General features: G+C 36.5%; 2 protein-coding genes across 3 annotated transcripts in view; one reads left to right on the top strand and one right to left on the bottom strand.

Moving 5' to 3' along the window:
- Positions 1-165: 165 nt before the first annotated feature.
- Positions 166-17,118, bottom strand: Fancb (FA complementation group B). Its single transcript, XM_051141760.1, is given in 9 exon segments — positions 166-274; positions 276-578; positions 1,199-1,433; positions 1,548-1,978; positions 6,880-7,043; positions 8,073-8,252; positions 11,515-11,607; positions 12,606-12,758; positions 16,092-17,118. Coding segments are annotated over 9 exon segments (2,607 nt in total). The 5' UTR covers positions 17,031-17,118.
- Positions 17,119-20,634: 3,516 nt separating this feature from the next.
- Positions 20,635-22,421, top strand: part of Mospd2 (motile sperm domain containing 2) — a 41,291-nt gene continuing 39,504 nt past the window's right edge. For both annotated transcript variants that reach the window (XM_051142585.1, XM_051142586.1), the window contains exons 1-2: positions 20,635-20,797; positions 20,948-21,017. In XM_051142585.1, the coding sequence (XP_050998542.1) occupies positions 20,789-20,797; positions 20,948-21,017 (79 nt within the window). In that variant the 5' untranslated portion in view covers positions 20,635-20,788. The remainder of the gene's footprint in view (positions 20,798-20,947; positions 21,018-22,421) is intronic.

Genomic DNA, 22,421 nt, shown 5'->3' on the forward strand with positions numbered 1-22,421 from the left:
GATTACAGAATGAGGCCCCACATCAAACACACAAACAGTAAAACAAACAAACCAAAAGACCCCAGGGATTATAATAAGCTTTAATCTTTATATTAACAAGGGATACCAAGGGAAGCCAATACTTTATTAGTTAAAATATTTTAAATCAGGACAGTTAAAGTGCAATTATGAATCAGCCAGATTCTTTACAATGAGGTCTGATTTCAACTGAATCTTAGCTAATGCTAAATTCATCTCTGTATAACTATTGCCATTTATTTTCTGATTCAAGTCCCTTTAGTACCTTTTCTCTCTGAACTTCTTGACCGTGCAGAAAGATTTTGGCATTTCTCTCTGCATCATCTGAAGAGGCACTCTTATTTTTTATGCTTGTTTTATACTTAGACACAAACCCATCTCTAACATATTCAGAGGCAGAAGTAGAAAGAGAACAAAAGGTAACTAGCTCATCTTCCAAAGCACATGACAAATGATCAACTAAGAAATCCCCCTTTCCTAATTTCAGATACTTAAAGACACATTTTTCAGGGAGAACTTTAATGAGATGGTCAAGACACTGGAACAAAACTCCGTGATTCCTGAAATAAAAGACAAACATAATGTGACACAATGGTCACATGCAAAATACTATAGCAATGACTTAATATTTATTCAGAAACGCAAAGAACAATAAGATAAAAATGCATATTTTCATCGATAAAATTCTGATTATAACAATACATATGTCATTTACTAATTAACTTGGTAGCAATCGAGTTACTGGCCTGATTATGTATCTTTTGCTCAGTGACAATGGCAGCATAGTATTTACTGAAAATTCACTTTAGAGAAGGAATAAATTCTAAAATAACTACTAGGTTCCAAAAATAAGGACTAAAACAGAGACATTAATTTTCTACCCATTCAAGCAGTACCACACCATGACGGTGACATGTCCTAGCACACAATTCTACATAGAGATTTTGTTTCTTTATTTTTGTTCTTTTGAGACAGGGTTTCTCTGTGTAGCCCTGACTGTCCTAAAACTCACTCTGTAGACCAGGCTGGCCTCACACTCACAGAGATCCACCTGCCTCTGCCTCCTGAGCGCTGGGATTAAAGGCGTGCGCCACCACTGCTGCCCAGCTTTGAGAGACTGTTATTAGACCATTCAAATGCATGAACTTCTCTGAACTGGTTTCAACTGGTTGTACATTACCTGCAATATATTGTTAAATTTCCTTCAAATGTTGTTCTTTGCTCCCAGAAAAAGAGTGCTCCACAATTTTGTAGCTTTTTATAAAGGTATATTTCTCTACACTCTTTGATTCTTTCACATTTCATGTGTTTCAAGAGCCATATCTTCATTAAATTCGGGGCATGGGTAGGTGATGTGACACGAAAACAATACTTTTGCAATACTGCAAGAAGTGAATAAAGATCTTCCATATGTTCTACAAGAAAAACAGATTACAAGTTCTAGCCTTAAAGTCTTTCTACTACCAACCATTTTTCAAAATCTTCTGATTCAATTAAGCATACAATAAAAAAATTACCCCTCAAATTACCTATTGATTTCTTCTTCGGGAATGCCAGTAGGTGGTTCTTACTAAAAAGATCTTGTAGATTAAAATCAAGGTTGCCACATACTATATAATCATGCACAGTATTTTTATCATTATCTCTGTCACTAATGTTTAGCAGCAAAGTGCAACACAATTTGTTGAATACTAAAAGTGGTGAAAGAGATGTTTTGGCAGTAATTATGTGTGTAGATTCTGCCTTAGATGATTGTCCACAAAGAGAGCTTTCCTCTTTCTTGCTACCAGAGGTCAACTTGATCCTTTTGAGCTCTGGTTCTGCTTCCCCTGGCATCAAGTATGCTTCTGGTAAAGAATTCATACTCAAACTAATCACCTGACTTTGACACCTCATAAGGTGAAAACTGGACTTGTTGCCTGGATCCATTATCAGTGATAAAGTCATTTCACTAGGAGATCTGTAAAAAAAACATAAGAATTTCATTTATTCTACATGTTCTTTTTTAAAAATCAAATAAATGATTGCACGCTTACAAAACAACAAAACAGTTATTCTGTCGTTGCCTAGGAAAAATAATTTTAATGCTGGTTTTTTTTAAGGGAGATAACATGAAGTTGGCTGAGTAGGAAAATCGAGGTAAATCTAGGAGATGAGGGAGGAGGGTTAATATAATGAAAATACATTGTATGAAATTACCAAAGAATAAACAAAATAATACTAAAAACAAAGAAAAATCGCTTATTTTTAAGTTCTAGCATGAATTTAGAATAAAATAACTTTGAAAATATTTCTGTCTTACACTTTCCTGAGGAATTAAAAATCTAACTTTTAAATATAGATTATTACTTATAGAAGTTCCTCTCTGATTGATGTTTCTCACAATTTACAATTATGTCTCAGGCTTACCTAGGCACATCCCAACTCTGTCTGCATTAACAGGGAATAGTGATCTGCCCCAAAGAGTGGCATTTTGCTACCTACTGCATCATACTGAACATGATGCAAAGAACTTTGAAGTATGAAAAGAACTTTAAAGAAACAACTTGTAATAATCATAGTTGACCTTTTGATTCTGTAAATATAATATAAAGGTTGTAAAATGAAGAAAATGGCAATTTTGTTGGTGTGACTGAGAACTACATTTTCAGCAAGGGGGAGAAATTGAGATACAAGACTGATAGTGATAGGACTATGAACCTTTTACTCCGAATTTAAAGCATCAGCATGGACTTATGCTGGGCTTTATCACTAAGAATGAAAACCCAGCCAAATCACTATGAATGTAACATTTATAGAACTCAAGATTGTCACATGGTTCTCCGTGCTGTATGTAGCTTGTTTTATGCATGTGAATAAAATAAATGTATATTAAAAAAAGAAAATTAAGAAGCAATTGGGAGCAGGTGATTTTTATTTTTGTCTTTAGTTTTCCAAGTAATAGCTCACTTCAATTTTCATTATTTTTGGATAATTATTACTTTACCATTGTCATATGTAAATAAATTAATAAAATATTATTAAAAGTACCTATAAAAGTATATTCAAAACTGGAAACTTGTTCCTGAAATGACATAGATTTATATTATAATCCTAGATTGTTGAGATATCTGTCACGTGATATATTTGCATACTTCACATTCTTTTTAACCATATGTCTTTTGTTCTATACTGTTTTTTTAAATAATAAAGCAATATGATTTGGTTTAAAAATTTAAGAGAAAAAAAAGACATGGAGTCTTGCTTTCAGTTAGAAAAGTATGGCATCTAAATGTATAATTACATTTTTTTTATAAATAAAGAATATATATGGACCCGACACCATATCTTCCAAATCACCATCAAGTGTTCTTTTCATTCTGTACATCCCTATGCTTTTTTCCCAGAAAGCTTGAACACAAACTTTGAAGTTCCTATATTTAAATTCTCTTTGAATGCCTGTACGGAATTTCCTTCCACCATTCAGTGATTGTTTCATGGTTCTTCTTGCTGTAGGTAGTTTATTGTATAGTGTAATAATATAAATGTATATGTAAAAAATGAAACTAAATAAATAATAAAAAAGATTAGTTGTTTAGGGTTAAGATGTTTTTAGGTCTAGATAGATGTTTTAAGGTGATAGAGATTAGATAGGATAGGAAAGGTGTTTTCTCCAAGGTTGCCAAATACAACTAGCAAAATAAATAAATAAATAAATAAAGAATAAAAACACATAGTCAACCAAGCAATCAAAGATAGCTCTTATCTCTGAATATCAAAAAATACCGAAAAACAATAATCCACTCAGGTGTGAACAAGCACCAGGGTATGTCCAGGCTTTTGTTTGTAATCACAAATCACCTTAATGAAGGCTACAAGTATCTAACTACTGAGGAGCTTCTCTTTATAAGATTATTCTGGCTGATAAATCCCAAAGCATTTTTCCATGCTTTCCAGTGGAGGATGGCTCTGTGTATTAAGTACACGCTTAGTATAACTCCACCTCTAGCTCTAACTTCTGATTTAGAGGAAACAAAGGTGACAGTGAAAAATGCCAAGTGACCCCATAGGATGAACTCAGCAAAGTCTAGCCCACAGAGCTTTACAGGGAAGCATGCTCACTTTCTTCAAAATAGGCATTACAGTGAAAAACAACATATATGCAAGAAAGAAGTATATACAAATTATGGGGATGTATACACAGTCAAATCTAATTTATAAATATCATGTGGCCTATGTTTTTATAACTTTGAATTCAAGACAAGGGGTGAATGTGAACATTACCCAGGGGAATTACTGTTAATTTTTGAGGATGGTAACCTAACACAAATGTACTATTTTCATTCTCTCTCCTCCCCCGCCGGCCCCTTCTTGTCCACTCCCATGTGTGTGTGTGGGGGGGGTGTTGAAGTACTTACAGATGACATACTTTTGATTCAAAACAATCTGGGGGGGCTATGAATAAACACACTATATATATAAAGATTAACAGTGATTTGATAATTTTTGATAATTATTGGAACTGAATAATGAGAACATGGGCTCACCATAATATTTGGCATGTTGAAAGTATCTTAAAAGTAATTATGTCCAGCATATTAAGGAATAAACATTTGGAAATTATGAGACAATAAAAATTGATCAGATAAACCTAGAAGGGGGCAAATAGAACAAATACACATTTTAAAAAATGTGAAATGCAGAGACTAGAATAAACAGTTGACTAGAAAACTAGAGATAAATTGAGTGAACAGACTAGGTCAGAAGATACAACCTAGGAGTCACCAAGACGAACAAAAGGTATGAAGATGGGTTGAGAAGCATAGGACACAGAGTCAACAAGCCGAACACCTTTCTGAACTACTGTTAAAAGTCAATTCTCAGAGCCTAATGAAGAATATAAAGAAATCCACATCTAATCACATCATGATGAAGTAGTTAGAAAAAGAATAGTAATACATGCATACAATAATAAGAAAATGAAGAACTAGAAATTTAAAAAGTAGGAAACCATTCAAAGCATACATCAATAAATCAAAATTATTAAACCAAAAAATCTAATAAAATGAACAAAATCCTGGTATAATTGTTCATGAATAGATACAAGATTTAGAATGAAAAACTACTGACAAAACAGCTGATAAAATATTTCCAAGTATCTTAGCATTAAATTACTAGAAAATATAAACAAAGGAGGTTTTTAAAATCAAAATCTGAGTTATCCATAACTTTTAGAGAAACTGATCACAGTTAAAATTCATCTCATGAAAAAATGCTAGGCATCAACTGATTTCCATATCAGTTCGAACAAATGTCAAAGCCCACATAATTCTGATTTTATATAATCTTCCATAGAACAGAAAAAAAAATAGCTCTAGCTTTGTAGGATGCTGAGACAACCGGAAGGATGACCTGAGCCCAGGAATCCCGGCACAGCCTAGGCAACACAGCAAGACTCAACAGGAATAAATAAATGAACAAATAAAAACTTGTTACAGCTTTGGGACTAAAACCAAGAAAGTATTATTGAAGAAAATTTCAAGCCAACTTCACTCATGTTCACAAATGCAAAAGATTCTTGACCAAACATTAGCAACTCAAATCTACTATCAATGCACCAAAACTATATAATGACTTTGGGTTAATAAAACTCGTTATTGAAAAACTTGTATACTGGAAAAATGATTTACCTAACACAACACATGCAACAAAAAAAGCCCAGACCCTAATGATTGTTCAGCTTAGGCTCCAGACTTAGATCTTGTCTCAGAAAACAAAAAGAAACTCACCGAAGCAAGATGAAGTGGAGAACTCCACTCACTAGGTAAGTGGTTTGAACTCCATACTGTTACAATAGTCTAATAAACCAGCAAAGCCACTCCAATTCATTCTTTGACTGTTTGCACATTTGTGGTTCACTATTTTGGGGGAAAAGCTTTTTGCTAGGCTGCAGACAGCAGGGATAATTATTTCCCTATCCATGCTTTCTAGGCTAGATGAGAAAAATCCTTTTTTATCAGAAACTGTTTCTAACTAAACTTTCTCCAATCCATGCTAGTCAAAAGTTTCTACATGGCCCTGATTCTTCTCAATGCTTTGATTAACAGTTCCATGTGCTGTTTAATTATCTCCACCCTGAGCATCCTATCTTAATTTCCTAGCTGTCATGCTCCTCAAGTAAACTCAATGCATTTGGATAAAATGGGTATTTGTAGAGCTCTACTGGCCAAGACACAGAGAGGTAGCAAACCGTAGAGACATAGCAAGTATGAATCGCAGTGTGATAGAAAAACCAAATGGCAAAAGCTCAGTATGAAAACAGAGCTCATTAAAACTTTTTGTACTGATTATATGTTGAAATGAAACGTTGGGTGAAAGGCATCCAATAAAACACTGAGATTAATTCCATTTACTTGTATCAAATTTTTTTCTTTTTTTAAAAAATTATTTATTTATTATTAATTTATTCTTGTTACATCTCAATGGTTATCCCATCCTTTGTATCCTCCCATTCTTCCCTCCCTCCCATTTTCCCCTTACTCCCCTCCCCTATGACTGTTCCTGAGGGGGATTTCCTCCCCCTGTATATGCTCATAGAATATCAAGTCTCTTCTTGGTAACCTGCTGTCCTTCCTCTGAGTGCCACCAGGTCTCCCCCTCCAGGGGACATGGTCAAATGTGAGGCACCAGAGTACGTGAGAAAGTCATATCCCACTCTCCACTCAACTGTGGAGAATGTTCTGACCATTGGCTAGATCTGGGTATCCAATTTTTAATATGGCTATTAGAACAATTAAAGTGACACATGCCTTGCATTAATTTCTATTAGACAGTGCAGCTATACAGCATTAACGTAGCATTATTACATTAAAATTTACTTACGTCCTCAAAGATGTGACCTTCACGCCAACAACTAAGTCATCATCTAGTATACGACACCATGTCTGCTCTATAATATGTTCTGGCTCTGGAAAATTGTCTGGTAACTTTTCTTCAGGTGTTCGGACACTGTTTTCATCTTCATCACAGAAAGGAACAAGACAGTCCTTCAAGAAATAGGTGTTAAGATGGGTGACTACAAAAAAATGCACCGAACAAATCAAAATGTATATAAGAAAGATCAGCTCTGTGGTTTACAGTGTGATGAAGCATGCCCAGCCTGAGACCCACAGAACACATCCTTCCCAAAATAGCTGAGAATGCAGTCCCACACATCTGTGGATGATTCCACTATATCAAATGTCAAAAGGCTGGACACCACAAATGCATTTTACAATAAACCATAATACAATATAATAATAAATAATGACAATAATATAACAAATGTGAAGTTATAGGTTACAAATAACTTCCTAAAATAATATTCATGAAGCAATTATATACTTAGGTCAAGAATCCTGCCCTGAATGGAAGGTTATCCAATATAGAGCCCATGGGGACATAACATCTGCATTTTAATAAAGTTTGATAATATATACCCCAAGTATAGTGAAGACAATCTAATCTGTGACTTGCATTGAGCTCAAAATCTAAACTTCTACATTAATAAAAGTGATTAAATTATTCTTTTTTGGGTAGTTGATAGAAGTCTGCTGAAATTTTATTGTTACTCTCCTGATCATTCAAGTCATTTCCATAAACACAAGATTATAATAACAATAGAAATCCCAGTTAGGAAAAATAATTGTATTACTTATTGAGTCTTTGCTTTTCTGTCAAAATACCATTTGTACGTCAATTCATTGGACCCTCATAAGAACCACAGTACCCTTTGTCAGTTGTATTATGTTCTACATTTTACAGTAAAACAAATGAGCTACAGAGAGATTAAGTAACTTGCTTGAAGTCACATAGCCACAAAGTGGCAGAGCTGGGTTTGAACTGAAACACACTGATAAAACATTGGCTCCTTAATCAAATATTTTTCAATATTATGAAAGTCTACCACTACCCTGTCACTCTTCTTTTCAACCCGATACACAATAATTTCTACTTTGTTCTAATTTAAGTTAACTCTAACAGATTGTACATTGCAGAATGATTAAGTGATAAAATAGTCACATGATTAGCTTTACCTCCTCATCACTTGGTGTGCTACCAACATTCTCAGAAATTGAGTTTAGAACCTCGTCATCACTTGGCGTGCTATTGACGTTCCCATAAATTGAGTTTAAAAGAGCTTTCCAAGAGTTTGCAATAAATGTATCCTTAAGTGAGATATGCTGCTGAAATTTGTTAAGAAAAACAAAAGCTGCCTGTAAAATAGAAAGAAAAAAGTTGCCAGAGATAGAATTTCAAAGGAAACTGGAAGTAGCATTAATCCAGGAAAGCCCTGCTCCAGATAAGCGATTTGGAGAACACTTTCAGAGAACGCTCTTTAGTTTCCATACTGTTTCTCTTAACAAAAGAAGTACATTGTGTTCACAGTAGGACATTGGAAGTAACTGCTATAGTTTAGTCCACAAGCTGAGAATCCTGAGACACTCATAACCACTCCACTGCCGAGTTAAGTAAGCTGTATCACTATGAAGAAAACTGAGGCCTCCCAACCCCCTGGGGTAGGGGGTTGTTGTTGAAATAATTTGTTTCAAAAACAGTGTTCTGAAAGCACCAACATCCAGGATAGAAAAATTTTAATCCAATGTTAGAAATTCTGTTCATATAATTTTTATAACAAAAAATTAAAGGTAACACACAATAATGTTCATAATCTGTTTTTTCCATCCTAGTAAATGCTACTAACAACAAAATCTACTGAATATTATTGAAGAAACCAACTTTGGCTCAGAACAGGGCATAGAGCAATACATCTCTTTTACTGGGTGAGATAATTAGATTTCAGCTCTAAGGTTGAAAAAATTGTGGAATTTGTAGTCTTGTCACTGAACTGACAGAAGATGTTTCATTCAGATAGACACATGAGGCTGCTTAAATATTAATACAACAGCCAATAAAATGTTTTTCCATATTTAAAAAACTTTTTGAAAAAAATAAAATAAAATAAAAAACTTTTTGGTTCCTTTTTCTAACTAAACTTTTTTTTTTTTAAATCAATGACTGGAGGGGGCAGACTGAATAATCTCTAATCTCATTACTAAAAGTGTGAATATTTTGAAACAGCTCATGTTGGCCTAGTTCCCTTGGCTTCATAGTGCTCACACTCCATTGGGCATATACTTGGTTACTTGAATTTTGTGTGGGAGGGTATGTATCTATTCAGGGTGGGCTGAGTAAAATGAAACCCTTTGAAATTAACACTGGCCTCTGCCAGTTCTTTCTCCCATCATGTTCCCTGTGCTCCATGACAAAACAGCAAATCTCTAGTTTAGAATATTATAAAGTTTGGTTATTAAACCATAAAACTAACCCAAGCTCACTGTAAGAAATTTTATCAATATCAAAATATTCCTCAGCATTCTTCTTATACATAACCCTGTAGCCAAGATGTGGCCTGCCTGTCCAGAATTTTCCCATGTATGTTAAGGACTATTTTCTTTCATCTCCTTACAAACAGAAACCAAAAAAAAAAAAAAAAAAAAAAAAAAAGGAAGAAAGAAAGATTGAAAAAAGAAAAGAAACCTGCTAAGAAAGAAAGAAAGAAAAAAAGAAAAAAGAAACCTGCTCTAGGAACAAATTACCCTGCTTGATACTGAGCCTTGCTTTAATATTCCTTATTGTGAGCTCTATCATGCATACCCCAAATGTCACAATTTGGAAAAATCTGAAGTCTAAAAATGAAGTCGGCACCCAGAAACCTTTATCTAAGTAAATGGGTGTACTCCAGGAGCTGCCTGGGAGGCCTGAATAATCACATTTCTTTTCTATCCAGGAGGCAACACTACCCTGAACTCCTAGCATCAATTCCTTGTTTCTATGAATTTTACCACTTTTTCTGAATGTCCCTAAGGAGACTTTCAGTTTTTTAAGTTTTCAGAACACTTCTTAAATAAAATCATTCTGTACACACAGATTTTACAGTTGTTTATGCTGTCCCTAAGAGCTGTCTATCTTTCCTTTCCAGTGCTCTAAAGCACTCCATCCTATGACTAAAGCTCACTTTTGTTGGTGAGCCTTTGTGTTGTGTTTAGTTGTGGGCATTACAATGATATCAACATCTTGCCACATGCTTGCTAGTTTCTTCAAGGCCCGGGTCCTCCACTTTCTTCCCCACTAACAACTAAGTTGATACAACAGACTCTAGTTTTAGCTGTATAGCCTCTAATCTTTCTGGGAAAGCAGATTTCATCATGTTTAAAATGAGTAGGAGAGGAATAGTTAATCTTTTCTCAGTTGACCCAGACTTTTGTCACGTTGACAAAACAAAACAACAACAAAACAAAACAACAAAACCTAATGACCACAGAATCAGTGAGGGTCTTTCCAAAAATAATTAGCTAAAGGGACCAAGACCCACTCTGCATGTGAGGCTGCATCAGCCCATTAACCCAGGCATACTCTGCTTCATGGTTTCCATGAGCTATGCAGCTGTGCTCCACCATATGCCTACTGTCATGACAGGTAGTCTGCCTCAACTCAAGGCCCAAGCAACTACGGCTGGCCAGCCAAGGATTGGAATCTCTGAAACTGTGATCCAAGAGAAATCTTTCCCTTAGAGCAGTGGTTATAAACCTTCCTAATGTTACAACTCTTTAACATCCCACCCCTACCATAACATCATTTTCATTACTACTTCGTAACTAGAATTTTGCTGCCATTATGAACCATAATGTAAATATCTGATGTGCAGGATAGGTGACAGAACCACTGCCTTAAATGTTACATTAGGGATTTTTGTCAGTAATGAAAACTAATACCACGTAACACAGCTGGTATATTTAGCTAAAACCAATAATTTATTTACATGGATTTTCATGGTCTATTGAAGAGAGTCTCATCTGTGCTGGCTTGGGACTTAGTATGTACTGATCTTAAACTCTTGGTCCTCCCAAGTGCTAGGGTTATAGGCATGTGCCACTATAGATGGCTTTTATTTAAAAGATTATGAGGGAGAATAGGAGAGTAGAGTGTTACATGTCGGTTAATGTGCTATAACATACTATATTCATTGCCCCTCTAAGAGACATACGGTGACACACTGAACATATATATTAGAATGCTTCCAAAACTAGGCCTCCTTTATTTTCATTCATATATCTTGCTAACCCTACGAAATAGTACTACAAAAAGTTATCATTTCTAGACAATATACTTATCTGTAGCACTACAATAGTTTGGGCTATTATTTCTGAGACAGGTCTTGTTGTGTTGCCTAGGTTGTCCTAGAACTGTGTATAGACCAAGCTAGACTCAAGATAATAATTACCTTGCCCCAATCTCTCAAGCGCTAAAATCACAGGCCTGAAACACCACCTTGTACCTTATAACAGTAATAGTTTTATACAGTAGTGCCCAAAACATAGAGCACCTTTCTTTCAATGTTATTTGCTTCAGTTAGAACTCACTAATTACAAAAAAAAAAAAAAAAAAAAAAAAAAAAGAGCAAACAGAGACACTAACTTCTAATTGGGCTTCCAGGGCTGGAAGCACCAAATAATAATTTTCATGTTCCTCTTCAGCCAAAGGGTCTTCACCGCAATCCAGTGGCTTAGTCTAATAACAGAAAAGATCAACACAAAGTTTGAAACAAAGTGAAAATTCAGAGGATTAAAAAATGCAATCACTATCCCAAAGACAGTTCTTCATGAAAAAGAAATAATGTATTTTCAACTTCTGGTAACTAGGCAAGTATAACTATGGTCCTACTCGTACCACCTAAAATTTGTGTACTGTGTCACAAAGCATCTGCATTACTTTCTACAAAACCCTAGAGCAAAGAACAAGTATCTTCATTTTACAAACACAAACATTTGAAGAGATCCTGATTCTCCTCAGATCTGAAACTTCAGGGAAAATCATTTCTCTGTATGATAAAGATTTCAAGATTGCTTCAATTCTTTCTTGCATTTTAAAGCACTTCTTTATATTGGGGGTTGGGAGTGTTTCACAGCATGTGTCCTAGCAAGTATGTGGAGGTCAGAGGACAAACTGTGTGAGTCAGCTTTCTCCTTCTGCCATAGGGGTTTAGGCATACAACTCAGGGCATCAGGCTTGGCAACAAGAACCCTTCCCACTGAGTCATCTCACAGTCACTCATTTCCTCTTTTAAGAAGTAGTTTCACTTTCTTTTATTCCTTAGTCAATGCAGTATTATTTACTGATACAAAACGGTATTTCAGAAGCAACAATAAAGTTCACTTATAGCATTACTGGCATTTGAGTGATCATTATAGTCTAATAACACAAGTTTATATAAAAAGCATCCTCAATTTCTATAATATTTGCTGAAAAGGCAACATATGCATATAAAATATTCAGTCCATATAATTTAAAAATTCTAAAAATAAAGATAGATATAACTATTTAAATAGAGGAACAAGCTTTCAAGTATTAAAATAATTCTCTAATCTTTCTATATATCATATTTAATATAATAGATAATATATTTAGTATATTAAATATGTAATATATAAATGTTAAATATATCTATTATATAGTTATATGTATCTCTCTATATATACTAAAGCCTATACTATGTAAACAGAACTTACTGAATAGCTTATTTTGACAAAATCTGTTATTGCAAATGAAGTCAGCTGATCTGCATTCAGAGAGTCCTCAAAAACGACCAGTACTTGTTCAGTTCCAACTCCAACAAAGTCATTTATCAGTACTAAGCTAAGTTCTTCCCACTTAGCAACAACCTGAAAGAAAGGCAGTGTTACAGGAATAATACAGAAAGGAAAACGGTGAGCCAACTCGGAAGTCATTTTGTTTTATGCAGTTTTAATCTGTTAACTTCCTTCGTACAAATACCTGATGAAAGTGGTAACATAAAAGCTAAAGACAAAGCTACTATAGGATGGAAAACCATAAGGAATTATGACAACTTTGTAATACCAAGATATGTATGTCATATTTTATTAATATTATCTAGAGACTTTTACAGTCTGAATTTCTGTATTAAAAATCTTATGATCTATGGACAAGTCTAAACATTTCTCATAACTAAAAATTGGGAAGCCTAATATTTAGCATGAGTAAACCTCTAGTAAAGATTCTTTCTCTAGTATGGCTAGTTTAAGGATGACCCTATTTCCCATAAGCCTGGGTGGATATGCTGTTTACAAACAGACCAATTACCCAAGGAATCCAGTACTGTAGAGTGGGACAACCAAAAGGTACCAGTACATGTGTGAAGGCTTCTCAAAGCAGAATAAGCTCAAAAGGAACTTAACAGCTTAACCCCAGTGTGGTGGTAGAGGCATTGTTATTATCAGGGACAAGAAAAGGAAATGAATGGACCCGTAATAATAGGACACCTAGAAACATTCTACCTAAATAGAACAATCTGTTAAGTTTATAATAGAATGAGCGACACTTGAGTTTAAAATAGATTTCTTAAAGTTCCATAGAACTAAAGGTTTTTTAACACCACAAGTATCATACCCCCTCCCTAAGGCAGAAGAGCTAAACTTCCGACTCAGAGTCCAAGCAGCATAGACATGTCACCTGGATGACACTGGAAGGTGGCTTATACTTTGGAAAAATGTAAGGCACTTCAAGCTACATAATGAAATAGCAATCCTGGTCCTACAGGACTACTTTCTAAAGCTGTGATTCTTCACTTATACAGGGAGGCAGCCGCTCCGAAAATCCACATGCCTCCCCACAATGATGGGACATAATGAACTACAGAAAGGAGGCACTGGCATTCAACATTTGTTTAACATGCTCAGCTCATGTTTAGGCAGTCATGTTGGTGAGATGTTATGGATATAGCTTCTGACATTCCTAGGACATGTAAACATCAAAGAACTATGCATGAATGTATATGTATATTTGTAATAAATATCTTGCAAATACTGCTATTTAATACAAATATAAGTTAATCAAAAATGGGAAGCACACATGCAGTTTTAAACTTTCAGTTAAAAAGGAAAAGCGATTTTAATATAGTCATCTCTCATTATAGGTGGAAAATTAGCTCCTAGGTCCTCTGTAGATCTAAAAGTCTGTGCATGCTTACTGCTTTGCTATTTGTATATAATTTACAGCTGAGCATGGTGATACACACCTTTAATCCCAGCACTCAGAAGGCAGAGGCAGGCGGCTATCTGAGTTTGAGGCCAGAAAGAGGTCTACAAAGTGAGTTCCAGGATAGCCAGAGCTACACAGAGAAACTTTGTCTCAAAAAAAAAAAAAAAAAAACCAATAATAGTCAAAATAATAAAATAATAGTAATACATATTTTAGATAATATACTATTAGTAATACTACTACTATTATTATTGCTGCTGCTGCTATTGTTATTATTATTATTAACCCACATCTTGTCATATACTTGAAAACATCTCTGGATTATTTACAATGTCAATTACAATGAAAATGCAGCATTACAATGGTTGTACTGTACTAGTTAGGGAATAGAGACAAGAAAATATTTATACATATTCAATAAAACCCAAGTTTGTGTTAAATATTTGAACTCTGCAGTTGGGACAATCAATGTATGCAGAACAGTCAGACATGGAGGCTGACCATTTCGCCCAGTATGCCCAGAACATTACCATTTCAACTCAATATAATCAATTTAGAATCAAAATATTTTACTAAAACATTTTTTTTCAAAGATGGAGTCTTATTAGTTCTGCCTTGTTAGACTTATCAGTTCCCCACTGTTGGGCTCATAATGTGGCGTCATACCCAACCCTTTACTAGGTCTGAAGTCTCAGATCGATGTAATACTTTTAATACAGTTTAATTGACTACTCACATTTCAAATACTCAATAACTCCATAAGGCTGGTGGCTATATTAGACAGTACAAATACAAAATATATGAAACTCTTCTACTGAAAAGTACAAATATCTGTGCATACCTGACAATGGCCTCAAACTTGAAACGTTCACTAAACAGATCCTTGTCAAAACTTGCAGAGAGAGTTTCTACTTGAGAGAAAGCCTAAAAGAAAATGTGGTCTTCTCACTGAAGTAAATATCTCTGGGGCTTGTGTGAAGGGCTTGTCTGGGAGCAAATCAAATTATTTGCTGACTTCGATTTTCATTATTTATTTGGACTTATGCTTGTTTGTATTTTGCAAGCTACCAAAATTCCTTCCAGGAATGGAGTAAAGTAAACAGATTCATGGCTACCACAAAGAAAGATTATTACTTTCTATATGGGGACAAAATTGCTATGGAAAATAATTTTATTATTTAATAAAGTATTCATTGTATTATCTAAAACATCTCCCAAAAGGCCATAAGTAGTAAAGCCTCAGAATTCAATATTAGGAAATGTTCCATTCCATTTTAAATCCCACCATATTTACAGTTTGTTCTTAACTGCTAAGTATAATTGTTCAAATATATTTACTATACTTCCTCCACTTTAGGTACTCCAATATTACATTAATAAAAAGTACAAATAGTTATACTAAAAGACAAATATAATTAGTGTTATATATTTACGCTTTCAAATGCAAAGTCCTTATGACTTCAAATACTAAGGACCAAAACCATTATCAGGTAGAATACAGAGAACTTCAAGAAAGAAAACAATGAACAAATTAAAAACAAACAAACATAATAAAAAAGAAAGAAAACAACAAAAAACAATGAAATTTCTACAAAGACTAATTATAAAAACTGTATTAGAGGGTAGGACAGGGAGAAGACCGGGAAGGGGGCTATGATCAGGATGTAAAGTGAATAAATTTTTTAAAAATCTGACTTATAAAATAGGAATGCTTAGAAAGTCTAAAAATAGTTGGATATGATGGTAGCACAAGGCTGTAATCCAGTCCTAAGATTCAGGAGACCAAGAAAGCAGAATGGAAAATTTAAAGCCAGTCTAAACTACATACTAAGACCCAGTCCTGATTCAAAAAAACAAACAAACAAAAAACAAAGCAAAACAAAACAAGACAATAACAACCAAAAATAAGTAAATAGATAAACACACACACACACAAGAAAAGAAAAGCCCAAGACTACCAACTGAACGATTTATTATAAGATTGAGTAGCACTGTACCTTAAATTTCTTTTCGGAAACAGCACAAGCCTTGGATCTGAATGACACGATGAAAAATCGATTTCTTTTACCTGAGTCTAGAATTTGAACCGAACAAGGATCTAGAAATGGAAGCTGACATACTCTTACAGGAATGCCGTTCTGGAACAAGACGAGCTGATTCTTTTGCGTAAGGGCAATCAGAGACATCCTTAACTGGCTGTCGACCATCTCAGCTGCACAGACATGCACATGGGTTACTACACTACTGTAAGCTAGAGGGATAAGGAACGTATTGCTTAGCAGCTCTTGACTTTGAAGAACGTACGCACAAAGGGTAGAATTGGAAAATTCATAATCCGATTCCGAAAGCTTGTAGGTACATTTAGCCTCGGGTGGTTCTGCTAGTCCCAAAAAAACGACACCAAGAGTTTCAATCTCACCTATCCACTCGATAGAGGAAAGTTTAACTGTTATGCTAGTAACCTTCCCAATTTGGGAAGAGATATAGAAGAATTTGTTGAGATATTGCCAAAAAACGATAGGGCCATCAAAGATCTTTACACTTTCATCCAGTGCATGACTGAGTTGAAAACTCAAAAGTGTGTCAAATTTATTAGGACTGTGAAGAAATAGTATGTAATATTTGAAAGCATTACTACTGTAGTTTCTACATTGTATCAAAATACAAGGAAGTTTAATTCTAGTTCGGAAATCTGATACACAGTTACAACACAGAATTTTTAAATCAGAAGCTTTTTCATTAATGTTTAAAAAACCAGTGGAGGTCAGCACAAATGTACTCGTTTCTCTGTCAAACATCATCCTTTTGACATATAATACGGATGGATCTGTAGGCGTTGCAAAATCTCCTTTGGACAACTGAAAAACAAGGATTTCCCCATTATAGCACAAGAACTTTGCTTGCTCATTAAATGGCATTGCTTGTTTGCAAGTCATTCTAATACGTCAGGTCTTTGTGTTGATCCAGTTCCAGATGCAAATGGATTCCAGTTGGGGCCTTTAATCCTAAAGAAAAAAAGGAGAGCGAGAGAACGACTGAATGGAACAGGCACAGTAGAAAGCATATTTTGTTTGAAAAATATCACACATTTCATTATAAGTAAAAATATTAAAACTTTTCATACGATTGTGACAACATTTTATGGAGAGAAGGTCTTGCTTATATAATAGACCTTTGCTGACCTTAGCCTCATCTCCTGCCTCTGCTTTGGGAGTGCTGGGACTACAGGTATGTATCATACATGTGGTAATGAGGTCATACTTATTTTAAAAAGTCAAAGACTGTGCATAACTAAGTCAGAAAAGATCCCTGAATATGTTATCATCAGGGAAAGCTTTATTTAGATGTTAGGAAATGAGTAAAGGTGCTAGGTGTACAAACCTGCCCAAGTGGGAGGCCGGAGTTCACTAAGCATAAAAGAGCCTGATGTAGGGATATGCCCTGTAATCGCTGCATTTCTTTGGTGAAATGGGGGACAGACACAGGAGACCCTCCTGGAAGCCTACAGGAATAAGCCTGAAACATTCAAGGAAGCAGCAGAAACTAGAGAGACTATGCTTCAGCCAGTTCTCTAAAAGGCAAAAACACCAGAAAAATACCCTCTGACATTCACATGTGTGCCACAGCCATGCGTGCACGCACGCACACACGCACACACACATACACACATGCACACACACACGCACACACACACACTTTAAAAGTACCTTGTGGGGGGGGGGGGGCTGGAGAGATGGCTCAATGGTTAAGAGCGCTGCCTGCTCTTCCAAAGGTCCTGAGTTCTCAATTCCCAGCAACCACATGGTGGCTCACAACCATCTGTAATGTGAGCTGGCGCCCTCTTCTGGCTTGCAGGAGTACATGCAAACAGCACTGTATACATAATAATAAATAATTTTTTTTTTAAAGTACCTTGTGGCTAGAGGTGGAAGACTATAACTATAATCCCAGCACTCTGGAGACGCACTCAGGAAGATGGTGGGCTCCAGGCCACCCTGGGCTGGAGAGACCCTGAGAACATTAAAAAATGACTTCAGATATTCTTTTGGACTCAGGGAATTTTTTATGGGTTCTTCTTCCCTCTGTATTAGTATCTTTAGAATGAAACTCAGTTAATCAACGGTTTACTTGTCTTAAAACTCAGACTTCCCTAAATATGTTGATTGCTGAATTACGTTGCTTCTCACAACCAAAGCACTTGGGCTCCTGTTTTCTAAACACAATGTTTGTACAGGCTGCATGATAAAAAAACAGACAAAAACAAACAAACAAAAAAACCTCTTAAGATAAAGTGTTAAAAATCTCCATAGGGAAAAAAAACCAGAAATACATCTTACTTTACAACAGTACGTTTTTGTGACCTGAGGAAAACGATTAATAGTCAAAATGAATGAGGGAAGAAATGAGGGTTAAAAACAACTAACTATAATACCCAGAAGAATTAAATAATTGCAATCCATCATTTGTGCTTATTATCTTTGTGAAATATGATACACACTATTATCATTTCAGGTTTACAATCATTCTCTCAAAATAAACATTCTTATCGTTCCTTTATGTAAATGTGCACCCCTTACTTTAATGAAGGTAAGCTGTTGCGAGGGTGCAGCAGCAATCCATGCTTAGAATACTAGTCAACAATAGTGCTAAGTTTGGGAAGGAGGTACTTTGCCTTCTGAGCCTACACTGTTAACCACTGTTAACCTAAGAACAAACTGCCTATGGGAAGGCAGTGTGAGAGAATGAGTAAGATCACTGTAATCACAAGGAACATCCTCTAAACTCAACGAGCATAGAAAGATGTTGTTCTTTCTCGATCAAGTGGCTAGACAGATGGAGTCACTCTTTTAAGTCATGACAAAGTCATGGAATGAAACCAAAGTACAGAAGCACAGCAATCACAGAATGGTATGGCTGCATCTGAGTGATGGTATTGACTAGGAATGAGGAACAAAGTTCATGATTAGGGGATAATTAATAAGAAATTTATGAAAGCGAAGGAGAGATGACTACAGAATTTAACCTGGCAATAAACTGAAATGTGTATCTTTGGCAACTATATTTCTATTCTAACCTCAGAGAAAAAGACCCACATAGGAAAGGACACTACTACTCTAAAATATATTCAGCACTATTATTTGCAATATAAAAATTAAGTTTTGAATGATTACCAGTAAGAAAGTTAACAGAACATCACACTAAAGCTAAAGGGGATCTATTGCTTAGCAGGAGGGTTGGATTTTAATAAAGAATATGCATATAAAAGTAGGGAAATGGAGGCTAGAGGAGCTTTTAGTTAAATCTTTTACGAAAGTTTTCAAACAAGTTTTAAACAATGTATTCAATGTTTCCCACAAAATGTAAATATTGGAAACGCTGCGGGGAAAGATGCTAACTGTCTTATTCTGGTGAACTAGCTGCATATGAGGGATATGAAGGAAGACTTGCATTCTTTTTTTTTTTTTTTTTTTTGTGGAGGGGAAGGGCTGCTTGGGGTTGCTGTCCCTAGGGAAGCGTTTCCTACAGTTTACAATACAAGTAGTCCAGTATTTGTCAATTTTTAAAATGAAGGCAGTGCTGTTATGCGCAACTAAACCACCAAACCTAAAGTTTGTTCCAGGACTTTATATATCTAAGCTTCTACCAGATTTTGGCAATGTTTGCATTTTACCCTGGAAATGTATTGTGACTTGTCCTGCCAGTTTGGCAGCATCCCTGGCTATTAACCACTAGAATCAGATACAGATAGACTCATATTCTTGAGCTGTGACAACCACAAATGGTCACTTACATGGCGGAAACAAGAGTCCTACCCCCCCACCTCGTTAAAGAGCAAGTACCTCACTATAGCATCTTTTCCTCTTTAACTTTCTATAATCACTTGAACTCAGAGCTCAAAGGCATTGCCTTGTAAGCATCTCACACTCCACAACCAGGAGTGGTGGTTATACCTCTAATCTCGATCAGAGAGACAGAAACAGAAGCATGTCCAGACAGTTGAGGCCAAGCTGGGTTACAGAACAAGTTTCAGGCCTGCCAGCACTATAACGCAAGACATTACAACAAAAAAGTCTTAACCTAAATAATTGCCAGAGATAGCGAATACTCACAATCCAAATTATTAGAGACCGGTCAGGATAAAAAACAAACAAACAAACAAACCAGTTCTTCAAGGCAGCCAAATCGCCATGTTCCAATACACCAAGTGACTCCAAACCTCCCGCCCGCGCATTGCACGCTGGGACACCCGGCCCAATAGTAGAGTGAAAAACTCAGCGGGCAAAGCCTGAGGGAGGTGGTTGCCAGAGGAGACCAGAGGGGGCGGGGCCTCCCAGGGGTGAAAGCGAATGGCCAGCTGAGCTGTCGGGACTGAGCTTCAGGGAAAGCATGAGAGTGCTCCGTGCTGCTGGAGGCGGGACAGCACTGCCAGGAGGGCGTCGGAAGGCGGGGTTTCTCTTTAGAGAAGCAAGTGGGAGCCGAGCAGAGCACTTATTCCCGCCCCTGCCCCCGGACAAAACTATGGGATTGGACAGCATGGAGGCACTTCCTTCTACCTTCCGGTGTCACGCGACCGCCTCCCCCTCCCTCCCGTCTTGGTCTACCTTTGGGCTGGGCTGGCTGGTGATGAGATACTTGGCTGCGGGCTTTAGAAGGCGCGACGGCTACAACTACGATCAGTTCCGCGTCTGTGACCATGGCCGAGGTGAGTAGAACCGCATTGCTGCTGGGTCCCTGGTCCAGGAAGCCCCCTTCCAGGCCCAGGGCCCAAGTGCTACGGTGCAGGTGTGCTGTACTGAGAGTGACCTGGGTAAAGACGCTAAGCTTCTAAGGTTTTGTTGTGTCTCCCATCCAGAATAACGCTCAGAATAAAGCCAAGCTAGTCTCTGAGACCCGGCGAAGATTCGAAACCGAGTATGTGACAGGTGAGCATGCGTTCTGTGCGTTAAAGTGGGATGTGCAGTGAGCATAGCCAACTTTTGCTGGGGTGTTTGTGGGTGGTTTTTTCCGGGAGATGTTAAAAGACCTTCTTAACCCTCGGTGGAAAGATGCTGTACCTGTTTCAAGGATTTTGCCATGCTGTGTGCGCTGCTTCACTTGGGCAGATGCTGTGCTCACTTCTTCCTTTAAACAGTTAATGTAAGTTAGAAGTCAGAATGTGCATGCTCTTGGACCTGGCAGGCTATTTAGCCAGCGACATAGATGGCACTGTACAGTTCATGGTTTCTGTGCTGGCCTTTCACCAGAAAACGAACCTGGAAACTGTCATTGTACTGTTGCCATATACTTTGTACATATTTTGGTAATCCAGTTCCTTTTATTTTGCTTAATTCCTCTTCTTTAAACCAAAAGTGCTACTTGCAAGTTCTTGTCACACTGTACTTGAAAGTTTGTGTAAGTGCAGAATTGACTTATTTGTTGGACATTCTGTGTCTAATGTCATGAATGCTAGAGTTGTCAGGGACTTACGATTTAGTGCTTGTACAATATTTTAAACATGCAGACCCTTCCACTAAATAGCTTACTTACATGTTCTGAGTCTCCCCTGTTTCCATATCAGTGACATGCACTTATGGTTGGAGGATTAAATGAAGAAACATATATGAAATTGTCAAGAGTGGAAGTAAAAACTAGTAGGGTGTCAATTTAGATTTCGCCTCCGTCATGTGGTTACTGTGCAAAGAATTAAATGTTTGTATTTTGATCATAGTGTTTGGCAGAAGATTCCTGCACTTTTATACCGTTCTGTGTTGTACATCAGTTCATGGCCTAGAACAGATAAGTAAATCCAAATCCATTCCAAATAGCCTGGTCAGGAAATCTTTTCATGCCTCCTTGCCAGTTTTCTTCACGCACCAAACTTTGTACCAGAGAGTTGCAAAAGCACTTCATTCACTTTCAGCACAGAGATCGCATTCATGCCTACTGTCGTAGCCGGTTACAGTGCCGAGATACTTCTCAAGTAGCTTTCTACAGGAATGTAATTCACAGCTAGATGTTTTATGGTATGAGGAGATATAACTCGTACCTAATGAATAGGTGATTCTATAAGCATCGCTTACTTATGCTGAAGGAAGCAAGCAGAATATAGATAAATTATGCAATCTCCAAGGTCTTAAAGATCATCTTGATTCAGCCTTCTCATCTTGAAAATGAGGAAAGTGGTGTGTAGTAAGATTAAGCAATTTTCTTAGTATCCCTGGTGTTAGAGTCTTGACTTGGCTTACTACTCAGGCCTTTTGGATTTCACTTTAGTAATCTTTCAGCAACGCTATGATGTCAAATCGATCCTGTCACTCCCCATCTTGAAACCCTTCAGTGTCTTCCCA

This window comes from Acomys russatus, chromosome X, assembly GCF_903995435.1.
Source record: "Acomys russatus chromosome X, mAcoRus1.1, whole genome shotgun sequence".
NCBI lineage: Eukaryota > Metazoa > Chordata > Mammalia > Rodentia > Muridae > Acomys > Acomys russatus.